Consider the following 16,153-nt stretch of genomic DNA (forward strand, 5'->3'; position numbering starts at 1 on the left):
CCACTGCTTTTTCTCTCTATCACATTCTCTAATCCTCTACTTTAGTTAGCTTCTGCTCTACATCCTCTCTAATCAGCCGCTCTAGTGCCTTCTCTGCTCCTCCATGGTCAACTGTCACTTTTTACTCCTCACCCACCACAAAAGCTTTTTACTAACTCAATGCCTAAGACTCAAGGCTGATTGATATAGCCCACAACCAGTTGCAACTCTGCCACCTTTATCCTCCTTCCCACCTATCTACATTTAGTCATTGTTTTACCACCTGTTTTTCCTTCATGGTCCATGAATGGCTCCTGCTTTACCTCAGTTCCAAGATCATCATACTCTCTGTCTCCTACCCATGAACAATAAAGAAGATAACATACTTTACCAAATAACACGTCAAGCTAAAAAAAAATTCTGATTGGGCAGTAATGCACACGTGTGTGTTAAATCACTCACCATTCAGCTTTAGGTACCCGTACATTAGGGTCACACAGATGATTGTAAAGACTATGGGGGGGGGGGGGGGGAAATTAGCAAAGTCAGGTCACCTGTGGCCAGGTGACAACTGCACCCTGTTGGAGGCAGGGGTGCAGCGCAAGGTAGTGAACCCGATAGCTGACTGCTGCGGACGGATCGGAACGTGAGCCCAAGTCTAAGACCCAGCAGGTGTTCACCAGAGCCTCTAGTGGTGAGGATGGACTTGGCTGCAGCTGAGCCCAGGTCGTGGCCCCTGGGGTCCCCCAGGTCACGCTCCGTAGGGAGAGAGGGGAAGCAGCCACTCAGGACGCACGGAATGGTGATGGGTAAGCCGAGGTCGGGGCAACAGGCAGACGAGGGTAACCAAGGGACAGGTCGAATGTCAGGATAACAGGCAAACAGGAATAGTCAGAGACAAGCCAAAGTCGGTACACAGAAAGATAGATCAAGCAGACAGGAAGACAACTAACAAGCACTGTTGAACAGCAAAGCAGACCTGCAGTGCACTGGTTAATATAGACTTCCTGTGATGGCCTGGGGTGGGGCCAAACAGGAAGGAGACATGATAAAAAGGAACCAGAAAGGTAATCTGGCCTCCAATGCAGACATGAAGGAACAGGTAAGCTGTCAAACACTATTGCAAGTCCATGACAAGCAAAGGCTTATGTGCCATTTTAATGTGGCAGGAAACTGTCCCTTGTGGCATGTCCACATTAATTAAGAAGACAGACGTATTTCAAATCTCTACATTACCCACAGGAATTTCTATTTAGTGTTAAATAGAAACTGGTACTGGGTTCACTTCTGATTAGCAATGGGATTGCAGTAATTTTCCATATCAAAAACTTCTGAACATACCTGTCAGGTCAAACCTGGAGTACAGGATGAAAGCTGTGTGCAGACAGCTTACAGTGCCTTGCGAAAGTATTCGGCCCCCTTGAACTTTTTGACCTTTTGCCACATTTTAGGCTTCAAACATAAAGATATAAAACTGTAATTTTTTGTGAAGAATCAACAAGTGGGACACAATCATGAAGTGGAACGAAATTTATTGGATATTTCAAACTTTGTTAACAAATAAAAAACTGAAAAATTGGGCGTGCAAAATTATTCAGCCCCTTTACTTTCAGTGCAGCAAACTCTCTCCAGAAGTTCAGTGAGGATCTCTGAATCATCCAATGTTGACCTAAATGACTAATGATGATAAATAGAATCCACCTGTGTGTAATCAAGTCTCTGTATAAATGCACCTGCACTGTGATAGTCTCAGAGGTCCGTTTAAAGTGCAGAGAGCATCATGAAGAACAAGGAACACACCAGGTAGGTCTGAGATACTGTTGTGGAGAAGTTTAAAGCCTGGATTTGGATACAAAAAGAATTCCCAAGCTTTAAACATCCCAAGGAGCACTGTGCAAGCGATAATATTGAAATGGAAGGAGTATCAGACCACTGCAAATCTACGAAGACCTGGCCGTCCCTCTAAACTTTCAGCTCATACAAGGAGAAGACTGATCAGAGATGCAGCCAAGAGGCCCATGATCACTCTGGATGAACTGCAAAGATCTACAGATGAGGTGGGAGACTCTGTCCATAGGACAACAATCAGTCGTATACTGCACAAATCTGGCCTTGGAAGAGTGGCAAGAAGAAAGCCATTTCTTAAAGATATCCATAAAAAGTGTTGTTTAAAGTTTGCCACAAGCCACCTGGGAGACACACCAAACATGAGAAGGTGCTCTGGTCAGATGAAACCAAAGTCGAACTTTTTGGCAACAATGCAAAACTTTATGTTTGGCGTAAAAGCAACACAGTTCATCACCCTGAACACACCATCCACACTGTCAAACATGGTGGTGGCAGCATCATGGTTTGGGCCTGCTTTTCTTCAGCAGGGACAGGGAAGATGGTTAAAATTGATGGGAAGATGGATGGAGCCAAATACAGGACCATTCTGGAAGAAAACCTGATGAAGTCTTCAAAAGACCTGAGACTGGGACGAAGATGTGTCTTCCAACTAGACAATGATCCAAAACATAAAGCAAAATCTACAATGGAATGGTTCAAAAATGAACATATCCAGGTGTTAGAATGGCCAAGTCAAAGTCCAGACCTGAATCCAATCGAGAATCTGTGGAAAGAACTGAAAACTGCTGTTCACAAACGCTTGCCATCCAACCTCACTGAGCTCGAGCTGAATGGGCAAAAATTTCAGTCTCTCGATGTGCAAAACTGATAGAGACATACCCCAAGCGACTTACAGCTGTAATCGCAGCAAAAGGTGGCGCTACAAAGTATTAACTTAAGGGGGCTGAATAATTTTGCACGCCCAATTTTTCAGTTTTTTATTTGTTAAAAAAGTTTGAAATATCCAATAAATTTCGTTCCACTTCATGATTGTGTCCCACTTGTTGAGTCTTCACAAAAAAATTACAGTTTTATATCTTTATGTTTGAAGCCTGAAATGTGGCAAAAGGTCGAAAAGTTCAAGTGGGCCGAATACTTTTGCAAGGGACTGTACATCCCTCTCTCTGCTTGTGTAGTAAATACACTACACGAGCAGAGCCAGCAGAGTTAACCTCCTCTTCTCTCCCTCACATGTTCACTAGCTGCCTAATGTATCCCACCAACTTTCAGATGCCATTGTAAGGACATAATCACTGTTATTCACATAACATAATTTTTACTTAACATCATACTGTATATATAATATTTTATTATATACACTATATTATCAAAAGTATTGGGACACCTGCCTTTACACACACATGAACTTTAAAGGAGTTGTAATGTCAGAAGGTGTAGCCGCCTCCCAAGCACCCCCTAATACTTACCTAAGCCCCATCTCTTTCCAGCAATGTCCACAAGTCCCTCGGCCATCCGAGACTCTCTCCATTGGCTCCCGTGGCTGTCAATCAAAGTCAGTTAGCCAATCAGGAGAGAGAAAGGGCGTGGCCAAATGGCAGCTCTGTGTCTGAATGGACAAACGGAGCTGCAGCTCAGCTTGGGTGCCCCCAGCTGCTTGCTGTGGGGGCACTCAACAGGAGGGAGGGGCAAGGAGCAGCAACAAGGGACCTGAGAAGAGGAGGATCCGGGCTGCTCTGTTATAATCTAACTGCACAGAGGAGGATAAGTATAACATGTTTGTTGTTAAAAAAAGAAAAAAAAAACAAGACTTTGTAATCACTTTAATGGCATCTGTAGGGTTCAATACTGAGTTGGCCTGCCCTTTGCAGCTATAACAGCTTCAACTCTTCTGGGAACGCTATCCACAAGATTTGGGAGTGTGTCTATGGGAATGTTTGACCATTCTTCCAGAAGCGCATGTGTGAGGTCAGGCACGGATATGGACAAGACCTGGCTCACAGTCTCCGCTCTAATTCATCCTAAAGGTGTTCCCGTAGACACACTCTTAAACCTTATGGACAGCCTCCCCTGAAAAGCTGAAGCTGTTATAGCTGCAAAAGGTGGGCCAACTCAATATTAAACCCTACTGACTTAAACATGGATGCCATTAAAGTTTATGTGTGTGTAAAGGGGGGTGTCCCAATACTTTAAAAAAAAAAATATTTCTCTTTCGTTCATTGACTGACACAGCTCTTGATCTTCTTAACCATTGGGTTATACTGCCCCCTTCTGTACCTTTCTTCCGCAGGCTACTAAGAGCAAGGACCCTAGTTGTAGATGTGGGCGCTCCTCCTCGGCTCATAGGAAGTTTTTTCACCCCTCTGGGTCCACTGACATGGGCTCAAAGCCTTTTAGGACCTCCTCTGGAGAATCCAAACTAACCTGGTCTGGCAAGCTGAGAGTGGGCTTCTCCAGACCCATGGACAAGGCTCCTTCAGCATGAAGGTGCGCCCTCACCTGTGTAGCGGACTGCCGTTGTTTGATAATGCAGCCTTACCTTCTGCTCCTTCAGACTGTCTTTGCATACCTCTAGTTCTGCTCTCAGGTTTCATGCATCATATTCCTGAGACTGGAAGAAGTGCATCGTGGGAACTGTTTAGGAACTGTACTTCCCAGCAAGCTTTGAACTGCTGGGGAGGATTGTGGGAGAGACTATAAAGGGATCTGCTGAACATGCCCAAGCTCTCTTGTTTCCCGGGATCCATCGTCTGCACATCTCTCTGTTGAACAGAGAGAGAGAGAGAGAGAGATAGCAGACTGCGGCCTAATGCACACCTTCTATCTGCCTGCAGAAAGGCATATCTGCTGAAACGCGTCAAGGCCATGCCACGGACAGCCTATCCATGTACTCTTGATTTGTTATTCATGGGATGTCTGTAAGTGTATTTGCTTTACTTTTAATCAATACATTTTAGCGGTATTACACTATGTTCTGCTCCTTTTTGGTTTATTTTCAACATCATCTCTGAATTGGAGCCATCCTTGTGTATATACCTGCTATAAAGCTGCACTGGAAGACCTGATGACATCACACTGGTCTGGATAACCACCATACACCATCCAAGCTGTTTTGACCCAAATACTATATGGTATTTTGGGTCCTGTACCTCTGGTGAGCGCATATATTACTCCCTGTGGGTGTTGGGATTCCACGTGCACTGTAATCACTTACTGCATTTTGGACACTTCCTTTTTCACCATCGACACTTGGGACTGATAATTTATGCTGAATTTATGTTCATATCACTTGGGACTTTTTATGTTTGTTTTTCACTTCATTATATATGGTTATTTATATTGTTTTTTCATGTAATAACACTGAAGAAATGACACTTTGCTACAATGTAAAGTAGTGAGTGTACAGCTTGTATAACCGTGTAATTTTGCTATCGCCTCAAAATAACTCAACACACAGCCATTAATGTCTAAACCGCTGGCAACAAAAGTGAGTATGAGTACACCCCTAAGTTAAAATGTCCAGATTGGGCCCAAAGTGTCAATTTTATGTGTGGCCACCATGTTTTTCCAGCACTGCCTTAACCCTCTTGGGCATGGAGTTCACCAGAGCTTCCCAGGTTGCCACTGGAGTCCTCTTCCACTCCTCCATGACGACATCACAGAGCTGGTGGAAGTTAGCTCCTCCACCTTCTGTTTGAGGATGCCCCACAGATGCTCAATAGGGTTTAGGTCTGGAGACATGTTTGGCCAGTCCATCACCTTTACCCTCAGCTTCTTTAGCAAGGCAGTGGTTGTCTTGGAGGTGTGTTTGGGGTCCTTACCATGTTGGAATACTGCCCTGCGGCACAGTCTCCGAAGGGAGGGGATCATGCTCTACTTCAGTATGTCACAGTACATGTTTGCATTCATGGTTCCCTCAATGAACTTTAGTTCCCCAGTGCTGACAGCACTCATGCAGCCCCAGACCATGACACTCCCACCACCATGCTTGACTTTAGGCAAGACACACTTGACTTTGTACTCCTCACCTTGTTGCCACTTATTCTGACTCCAGTTGTTGTAATAGTGACTTATCCCTTGCTGAGACCTATTCCTGGCCTGTATAAGCAGATGCAATCACCACAGAGAATCTTTATCAGATAGCTGAACTCGCCATAGACTGTTTCTTCAATTCTTGTAGGTTTTATTGCAAGCAGTAGGTATAGCAAAAAATGTGAGAGATGATTGAAAGATGGTATTTGCAGGTCAAAACATGGTAATGTGTTCCCGGATGCAAGCAGATTGTATAAAGGCCTAGACAGATGTGGCCATCTCTATCCCCACAAGCACAAAGAAGCAGGAACAGGAAATACATCATCAATGGGAGGGGACAGGAGGGACACAGAAGGGAAAGACAGAAAGCAAGTGCAACAACCGAAACAACCACAAGATGGCAGTATGAACCAATTATAATGATACTACCACAACTATGCATTATATTATATTTTACATATTGGTGTAACAGCACATCGCCACACACGCTTGACACCATCTGAACCAAATAAGTTTATCTTGGTCTCATCAGACCACAGGACATGGCTCCAGTAATCCATGTTCTTAGTCTGCTTGTCTTCAACAAACTGGTTGCGGGCTTTTTTGTGCATTATCTTTAGAAGAGGCTTCCTTCTGGGATGACAGCCATGCAGACCAATTTGAAGCAGTGTGCGGCGTATGGTCTGAGCACTGACAGGCTGACCCCCCACCCCTTCAACCTCTGCAGCAATGCTGGCAGCACTCATACCTCTGTTTCCCAAAGACAACCTCTGGATTTGACACTGAGCATGTGCACTCAACTTCTTTGGTTAACCATGGCGAGGTCTGTTCTGAGTGGAACCTGTCCTGGTAAATCACTGTATGGTCTTGGCCATCGTGCTGCAGCTCAGTTTCAGGGTGTTGGCAATCTTATAGCCCTGGGCCATCTTTATGTAGAGCAACAATTCTTTTTTTCAGATCCTCAGGGAGTTATTTGCCATGAGGTGCCATGTTGAACTTCCAGTGACCAGTATGAGAGTGAGAGCGATAACACCAAATTTAACACACCTGCTCCCCATTTACACCCGAGACACTGGGGAGGGAAAATGGCTAATTGGGCCCAATTTGGACAATGTCACTTTGGGGTGTACTCACTTTTGTTGCCAGCATTTTAGACATTAATGGCTGTGTGTTGAGTTATTTTGAGGGGACAGCAAATTTACACTGTTATACAAGCTGTACACTTACTACTTTACATTGTATAAAGTGTAATTTCTTCAGTGTTGTCACATGAAAAGATATAATAAAATATTTACAAAAATGTGAGGAGTGTGCTCACTTTTGTGAGATACTGAATATAGTAGGGATGCACCGAAATGAAAATTCTGGGCCGAAACAAAAACCAAAAATTCTGGATGCCCTTGGCTGAAAACCGAAACCGAAAATTACTTTTTTCCCCCAAAGGATTTTAAAATATGTAGAACAGGGGCATACGCCAGAAACAGGCAGCGACGTACACTTGTAGCTGCCACCCTGTCGCAGTATGTGTACTGTGACGGGTTGGCAAGTGGTTAATTTAATTGCCAATGGTATTTGTATTATGCAACATGAGGGGGTTAATGCATTGTCACTGCTGGTCACTGATGAATTAGTGACTGACCAGTGGCAGTTAATTAACCCCTTTGTGCTGCATTAGTGGCACCAGTGTCAGAGTTAATTAACACTGGTTGCACTGACACTGATACTGGTTGCACTAATGCAGCACAAAGAGGTTAATTAACTGCCACTGGTCAGTCACTAATGCATCAGTGACCAGCAGTGGCAATACATTAACCCCCTCATGCTGCATAATACAAATACCATTGGTAATTAACCTCGCCTCAGCTCCCTCCCCAAAGAGTTAATGATGGCAATCTTCTTAGTGCTTACTTACTTGTGGGATTAACAATGTGCTTGTTTCTTCCCACACAGCGGCTCCTCCATGTCAGGCGAACTCTCTGCTCCTCTTGTGTCCTTCCTTTCAAAATCCCGCCTCTGGCCTGTGGCCTGCCTCTCAGTGATGTCACTCACTACTATGTGACTATGTATATGAACTAACACACTGGGCGGGCGGGCGGGTGAGTGGCCGCTAATAGCTGTAACGAAGTGAGCCCTTCACTTCCCTGTCAGCGGAGATACCTGCCTGATAGGGAAGTGAAGGGCTCACTTCTTTAGAGCTATTAGCGGCCGCTCTCCCACCCCCGCTCGCCCGCCCGGTGTGTTAGTTCATACACACTTCACCTGCGCTGTGCTGCGCCCCCCTTCCTCGCGGTGGCCATTTATTTCGGCATCTTGTACCCGTTTTCGACCGAAAATGGGATAGGCCCATTTTCGGCCGAAAATTTTGGTTGCCGAAATTTCATTGCACCACTAGTGTGTGTGTGTGTGTGTATATATATATATATATATATATATATATATATATATATATATTTATCTATTTTTCTTTTTATGTCACTACTTGGAAAAAGCTTGTTACATCTTGTTACTTATATTCTTTAACCTTTTTTGTCTTTTAGCTACACCTATGGTCAAGATACACAAAAAGGGACTTCGCAAGAATGAGGAAAACAAGGTTGATTGTTCCATTACAGGTTTCTTCCCTATGCAGACTCTAATAGTCACCTGGCTGTGGAATGATATTAGGATCCTGGATGGATCAAAAATGGGGACATTTCAGACAGGTGCTGATGGGACTTGCAGAGTGAACAACTCTATAATCCTTACCCCTGGTCAGATCCAGGATCGTCCATCAATTATCTGTCAGGTGGAGCATGTGTCACTGCAAAAGCCCATAAAAGATGGATTCTTAGTAATGTATAAAGGTATGAGTAAGCTTGTAGACATTAAGCTACCTGTTGTACTTGCTCCTTCTGGGGAAGGTAACATGCCTGTGTTACCTTGCTTCTGTTGGTACCTACCTTCTGTTGGCTCTCTGGAATTTCCATTCACCAGCCACTTACCCCTTTCTCCCGCCAGCTACTATGTCACTACAGAGCACAGTAGTGATGTAGCAGATGGAACTACTATTGGTGGGCCAGGTATCTGTCACACCCTAAAGTATACTAGGTACTGAAGATACATTGGCAGCCATAGCTCTTCAAGAGAGCGATAACAGGAGACAATGGTGGCCAAAGTGGTCAGTAGTCCTTCTGTTGCAGGATGTATTGCTGTTACATTTTTATTCCAATGACAGTCACACTTAAAAACGTTTTGAAATTTTTTTAGATGCACGTGTCTAGATAAGGAATCAACCTAAGGTAAGAAATGTTATCACTGTGTGTTAAGGGGAATTCCCTCATTTCTATGTATTATATGTACATTAGGAGGAAGCCATATTTTGTCTAACTCTATTCCATTTTTACTTCCAGTGTAGTAGTAGCATATCAGTATTAGAATTTTGCTTCTCTTCTTATTGCACTCCTCAGATATATAACATCATAGTCGTCAGCTTAAAAGTGTATTACTAGGCAAATTCTTTTCCAAGACCTTAAAATAAAGTGGGCAAAGGTAAAACCCTCTGTTGTTTTTTTGTTGCAAAGTCTTCCTCAGGGGAACTGACCCCTCTTTGTCCTTCCGACCATGATCACTTAGGGGGAATCCAAAAGTTTGGAGTTGTCCCAAGAACCAGAGGTAAGGATAAGTCTTCCAATGGAGACACATATTCTGGTGAAAACTACCCAAGCGGGGAATTCCCCTCACTTTGGGAGATTTCTTCTAACTTCCTGTTGTGTTTATTGGAGAGGAAGTGAAGGGAAATTCCCCCAGTGGTTTTAGCTTTCCTACTCTATCCAAAAATATGAAAAAAAAAAAGTTTTGGCTGTATACTATCCACAATGCAAACTTTGTCAGTTCCTTTATCTGGCGAAGTAGAGGCCAACAGTCACCTCTTGTCTATCAAGAGCTAAAAGTGTATCTAAACTCCGCAAAAATGTAATATAATTCAGCTTACCAGATGTGGTGGTTGCATTTGTTGTCTTGAGTCTCTACTGTTTTTTTCCTTTATTTTTCCTTCCATTAACACTCTTCCTGTACTAGGGTGACTTTTCTCACTAACCTCACAGTATCTCTAGAGGAGCAGCATTGTCACCCTACTGCAGGAAGTGTGTTAGGACTACAGAACACCTTTCCATCACCTCATCTCTATTACATAGGTTGGAATTCACAAAATATAGCAGAGAAGGCCTCACTGTTTGAGTGTTCAGCTTAGTACACAGGAAGTTACAGCAATACTGGACTTCTGGCAGGATCAAGAAAAACATTTTTAGTACTTCTGTAGCACACCCTCTAAGAAGCTGTGAAAGCAAGTGAAATTGAAACCCCCACCCTGCACAGCCAGGCACACCGCATCTGCACAGGCAGTCAGAGGCAGAAAACAGTCCAGTGCTTAGTTTTTTTTCTTTTGTTTTATTAAAGGGATTAGAACTTGGATAGGGAATGTGAATATTATGGGATCCCCACTTGACTTGAACAACTTCTTCAGGGACACTTCAACTATATACAGTCTGTATATATGTACAGCCTCTATATACACTCCTCTTCTGCCTCCTGCACAAAGCTTGCTTGCAGAACAAAAATCACAGATCCATCTGTAATACTATTTAGAGGGAATCAGGGCAGTCTGTTAGATCCAGCAAAAGCCCATTACAAGCTGGGACTGTGGGCCCCTTTGGTGTGTAGAAAAGTTCCAGTGTTCAGCTACCTTCTTGTGGATACTGATCCCTCCACCACCTCTTCAGGCACCGCCAGCTCACCTGGCTGCAGCTGCCCCTTTCATTTGCCCTCCTGGCTAATCTTCCACAGTCCTCCTAGACTGACTCTACAGCCATTCCAGACTGCCACTCACCAGTCCTCTCAGGCTGTCTCATAGTCCCCCGACTGTCCCACTTACCAGCTACCTGGCTGTCTTCTCCCTGGAGATCTCCCGGACGTGCTCACTGGCTCCTGCTGTCTTCGCACCTGCTCCCTTGCTTCTGGAGAGGACTCCCCATGTGTTGCAGGAGGATCCCACCAGCACTCAAACCCCAGGCCCGAGGTCACCCCCATCCAGACTAGGTGACTTTCCTCAAGGGCCTCCGACAACCTCCTCAGCACTCCATCTCCAGTTTCCACCCAAACTCTCACTGCCCCTGCTGGGCTAACCCAGAGTATTTAGGAGGTGGCCTGCCTCCTGCCAGCCCATTTTGCTGGGGATTGGCTAGGGCCCTCATTAATACTCCAAGCAGCTCCTCCTTCCATTCTTCTGGAAGTTTCTCCAAAGTTCCAGAAGTAGGGGAAGGTACCAGAGGTGCTGCCTGCAGTGTCATCCAGCCTCCTTGAGAAACACAAGCTTGGCTGCTAGCCAAGCCTAAATTTACAAATTACCTACACTACAAAAACCTATGTACACAACTTAGCACTCTACAATAGAGGGTGCTACACTTGCAAAAAATATTCAGAAAAAAATAAAAATAAATTGCAGCCACCATATCTAAGGGCTGGAATGTTGCAACAAATACAAGTTATATGTATATATATATATATATATATATATATATATATATATATATATATATATACACACCTTTTTTTTGGGGGGGGGGGGTAGGGTTCAATATAGTTTACATGTCTTATATTGTAGGGGATTTTATCTCAGTCACTTTGATAAAATTTGCTGCAAATATGCTCATCGTTCATACAGATAGCTGCTAGAGGAAAACTCTAACTTTCTCTTACGTCCTCCGACAGTCGCCGCCTCTTCATATTCGTCACATATGGGGACTTTGCTCCGAAGGAGTAGCTAGGCAACAGAATATGTTAACATTAAAGCTTTTAACATATCCCACCCTCAAGGGGTGGTCCCCTCAGTCAATACCCTCCTACTTCCTGCAACCATATCTCAGTTTTAATGTCTAGCTTGTCAGGAGTGGCTGGCTCTCTCTGTGCTGGGGCTTTGTGCCCCAGACTCTTTCTTCTTTTTTGATATTTTATTTGAGTTTTCTCTCTACCTTTACTTAGCTGTTCTTTTTGTCAGCATTAGTTAGTTCTTCGGATGAAGAGGATCATGCGGGCTGGGTCTCGGGCTGATCCCCCTGGTCGCAGGTCGTGGGTCAGTGGCTTCCTAGCTTGCCATCGAGCGTTCAGCCAGGTAACGCTCCTGGCACAGTGAACGACCCATCCCTGTTCGGTGCAGGGATGCTTGGTGAGGTGGCTACCTCACTGGACGCTGTGCGGTTTCTTAACCCACGTTTGGTGCGTCTTGTATGCGACTCTCCCTGCCTCATGTGCAGCGGCTTGTTCGCCTGTGCGGGTCCCCCACACCACTGTGAGGTAAGTGTATTTATGTGGGGACCTGTCTGTCTGGAGGGGTGTCAGTCTGGGACTGTGTAACCTGTCTCTATTCACACTGTTTTGTCTCCCTATCTCTTGGCTGCATGCTGTGGGCTGCAAGGGGGGGGGGGGGAGCTGTGTGACACTGTGTCTGGTCAGTGTGAAGAGCTGTGTGCTGTGGGGCATGTTTTGTGGCATGTTTGGGCACTATACAGCGATCGCTGCGGCGATCTGACATGTTTTTTTATGAACAGACATGTGTGCATTACTGCACTGTGGAGCGGCGGTTTCGGCGCCAAAAGACGCCATTTTGCCTACCCTCGCTCCGGCCGCATGTTTTACAGGCATGGCGGCCATTTTCTTGTAGCCTCCCATAGGCTTTCATAGAGCGCCCTGGCAGCATCACTTCCTCTTCTGCAGGAACACCGATCGAGGCAGCAGCAGCGGCGAGGGTCTCCTCAGGTCTTATCCTTACTATCCATTGCCTGTGTCAGTTTTGTGTCCCTGTGGGGGTCTCATTTGTGCTTGTGTGTGGTGCGGTGGGCTGCGCTCCCCGCGCTTGTTAAAGGGGCAGTTAACCCTTTATTATCCGGAATATTGGGGCAATGGATTCTCAGGAGGGCAAATTTCCTACCGCCTTGGTGGAAAGCCAGGGGACCGCTGTTTCCCCCCCAGGGGGGGATTTAGCCACTATTGTGGCTGGCCTTGCTGCTCAGGTGCAGATGCTGGTGGCTGCTCAATCTACTAAAAGACCCAGAGTTGCTATTTCCTCTGATTCTGAGGATGAAGGTGATGGGGTGGTTATGGCGGGGGCTTCCTTATCGGGGTCCCGCTCCTCCCTGGATCTAGTGGGGTCCGAGGTGGAGGCTGAAGTTGAAGGGGTTGATAATTCTCCCCCTGGCTCGCCTGAAGAGCTTGCAATCATGGATGATTTGATTGCTTCCATAAAACAAACGCTGCGTTTGCAGGATGAAGTGTGTCTCCCCACTGCCTTGGCGGCTTATGGGACGCAGAGAAAACGCAGAACGCCGCAGGTTTTTCCCTGCAATGATGATTTTCAGCGCGCTGTTAAGGAACAATGGCGCAATCTACGCAAACCTTTTGCTGTACCAAGTAGGTTCAAGCTGCGTTATCCTTTCTCACCTTCCACTGATGAAAGGTGGTGTGTGCCACCCCCAGTAAATCACGCAATTGCGGTTTTAAACAAATCCACTGCGATTCCTGCAGAGGATTCCCCAGTGTTCCGTGATGCCACGGATAGGAGATTGGAGTCTCTTGCCCGTCACACTTATTCTGTTACGGGTTCTATGCTTAAGGCTCTGTTTGCCTCTCTCATGGCGGCCCAGGCTGTCGCAAGTTGGACGCAGATGCTTAGGCGCGTCCTAGTGGCCGAATCGGCCTCGTCGGCGACCCTGGATATGGTGGATCAAATCCACCAGGGTGTCATGTATCTGTGTGATGCGGACTTGGACTGGGTCCCGTTGGCTGCACGTGTACACAGCGTGGCGGTGTTGTCTCGCCGCTTGGTTTGGTTAAAATGTTGGTCGGTGGACCAATCCTCACGTAAGACCTTAGCCAATCTTCCTTATGAAGGGTCTCGCCTTTTTGGGGAGTCCTTGGATGTGTTGATTAAGGGAATCACCGGAGGTAAGAGCACTCTCTTGCCCCATTTCCCCAAGGCTAAGGGGGCTTCTGGGAAGAAGCATGCTAATTTTCGGCCCCCTCAGGGGTCCTTTCGTGCCTTTCGGTCGCACTACAAGGGCAAACCGTTCAAAGGTCAAGGCTCTCAAAGAAGCCCTGGACTGGGAAACAGAAGTCCGGTCACTCCGGACCTGCAGCCCACAACAGTGCGGCCTGAAGGGGCGCCCTTACCCGGTGTTGGGGTGGGGGGACGCTTGCTCGGTTTTCTTCAACCCTGGTTGGCCCGCGTGCGGGACAGATGGGTTCAGGAGATCGTTCGATCTGGTTACAAGATCGAGTTTCTCTCTCGGCCGGAGAGCAGATTTTTTCCCTCAAATCTCCAACTATCTCCAGAGCGTTTGCGGGACCTGCACCTGGCGGTGCGGGACCTGATGGCTCAGGGGGTGGTGGTTCCGGTGCCTCATCGGGACAGATTTCGGGGGTTTTATTCCAATCTGTTCACCGTGCCCAGGAAGGAGGGCAAGGTTCGTCCAATTCTGGACTTGAAGGCTTTGAACCGCTCGGTACGGGTTCGCAAGTTCCGCATGGAATCCCTGCGGTCGGTGGTGGCTGCCCTGGTTCCGGGGGAATTCATGGCCTCCATCGATTTGAAGGATGCGTACCTTCACATCCCCATATTCGAGGGTCACCAGAGGTACCTTCGATTCGCCATTGCGGAGGATCACTACCAGTTCGTGGCGTTGCCTTTTGGTCTCGCCTCGGCTCCGCGGGTTTTCACCAAGGTGCTTGCACCGGTTCTGGCATTATTGAGAGCCCAGGGCATTTCTGTCCTGGGGTATCTGGACGACATTCTGGTTCGGTCTGCGACCAGCCAGGGTCTGGAGAAGGACCTGTCTGTCACGATGCAAACTCTGCAGGAGTTTGGGTGGACGATAAATTTTCCAAAGTCGACACTGAGTCCGTCGGTTCGTCTTCCCTACTTGGGAATGATCCTGGACTCGGTGCAGGCGAAGGTCTTCCTGCCGGAAGACAAACTCAGAACTCTTCAGGAGGAAGTCAGGTCCCTCAGGGATACTCCGCGCTCGTCCCTGCAGACGTGCATGAGATGTCTGGGATTGATGGTCTCGGCCTTCGAGGCGATTCCTTTCGCACAGTTTCACACGCGGGGTCTCCAAGCGGAGGTTCTGTCCATGTGGGACGGGCGACCTCAATCTCTGGATCTTCAGATCTCGTTGAGTCATCGCACCAGAAGAGACCTTCTGTAGTGGCTCCAGTCCCCGATGGTGTCCGGGGGCAAGTCGTTTCGTCCTCTCTCGTGGACGGTAATCACCACGGATGCCAGCCTGTCGGGCTGGGGTGGTGTTCTGGGCGTTCTGTCCGCCCAGGGAACTTGGTCGGAGGGGGAGTCCTCCCTTCCGATCAACATTCTGGAATTACGTGCGATAAATCTCTGTCTTCATCGCTGGACGGACCGGCTGCAGGGCTGCCCGGTTCGGGTGCAGACGGACAATGCCACCGCGGTGGCTTACATCAACCACCAAGGGGGCACCAGGAGTGCCCGAGCGGCTCGAGAAGTGGCCGACATTCTGTCTTGGGCCGAGACTCATGTCCCGGCGATAACGGCGGTGCACATTCCGGGGGTGGAGAACTGGCAGGCGGACTATCTGAGTCGCCAGACCCTGGATCAGGGGAAATGGTCTCTCCACCCGGCTGTCTTCCAGATGTTGTGCGCAAAGTGGGGTCTTCCAGATGTGGACCTGTTCGCGTCTCGTCTCAACAACAAGGTGAAAAGGTTCGTGGCAAGGACGCGCGACCCTCGGGCAGACGCGTCGGACGCGTTAGTGGCCCCGTGGCATCAGTACAAGCTGTTGTACGCTTTTCCACCGATTCAGTTGCTGTCCAGGTTCCTTCGCAGGTTACACTCGGAACGCAGCACAGTGATTCTTGTGGCACCGGACTGGCCTCGCCGGTCCTGGTACGCAGACCTCGTGAATCTGGTGGTCGACGCCCCGTGGCGTCTGCCTCTTCGAGACGATCTCCTGTCTCAAGGACCGATATACCATCCTGCTTTACAGTCTCTGGCTTTGACGGCCTGGCTGTTGAGACCGAGGTCCTGAAGGAGAAGGGTCTCTCCCCAGAGGTCGTTCATACTTTGATCAACGCGAGGAAGTCTTCCTCGGGGAAGGTGTATTACCGTACTTGGAAGGCCTATTTTGCCTGGTGTGAGTCCAGGGGGTTTTCACCCCGCACATACTCGGTTTCCCGAGTGCTGTCCTTCCTTCAAACAGGTGTCGATCAGAGTTTGGCGCTGGCTACGATTAAGGGTCAG

At 47.3% G+C, this 16,153-nt stretch overlaps 1 protein-coding gene across 1 annotated transcript in view; it reads left to right on the top strand.

The window, feature by feature from the left end:
* Nucleotides 1-16,153, top strand: part of LOC309558531 (uncharacterized protein) — a gene marked incomplete at its 3' end in the record, with an annotated part of 160,454 nt that overhangs the window by 70,277 nt on the left and 74,024 nt on the right. Inside the window, exon 3 of the mRNA XM_082261611.1 lies at nucleotides 8,394-8,699. Coding sequence (XP_082117737.1) covers nucleotides 8,394-8,699 — 306 coding nt within the window. The remainder of the gene's footprint in view (nucleotides 1-8,393; nucleotides 8,700-16,153) is intronic.

This window comes from Pelophylax lessonae (genome assembly GCF_965119305.1).
Source record: "Pelophylax lessonae genome assembly, chromosome: 6".
Taxonomy (NCBI): domain Eukaryota; kingdom Metazoa; phylum Chordata; class Amphibia; order Anura; family Ranidae; genus Pelophylax; species Pelophylax lessonae.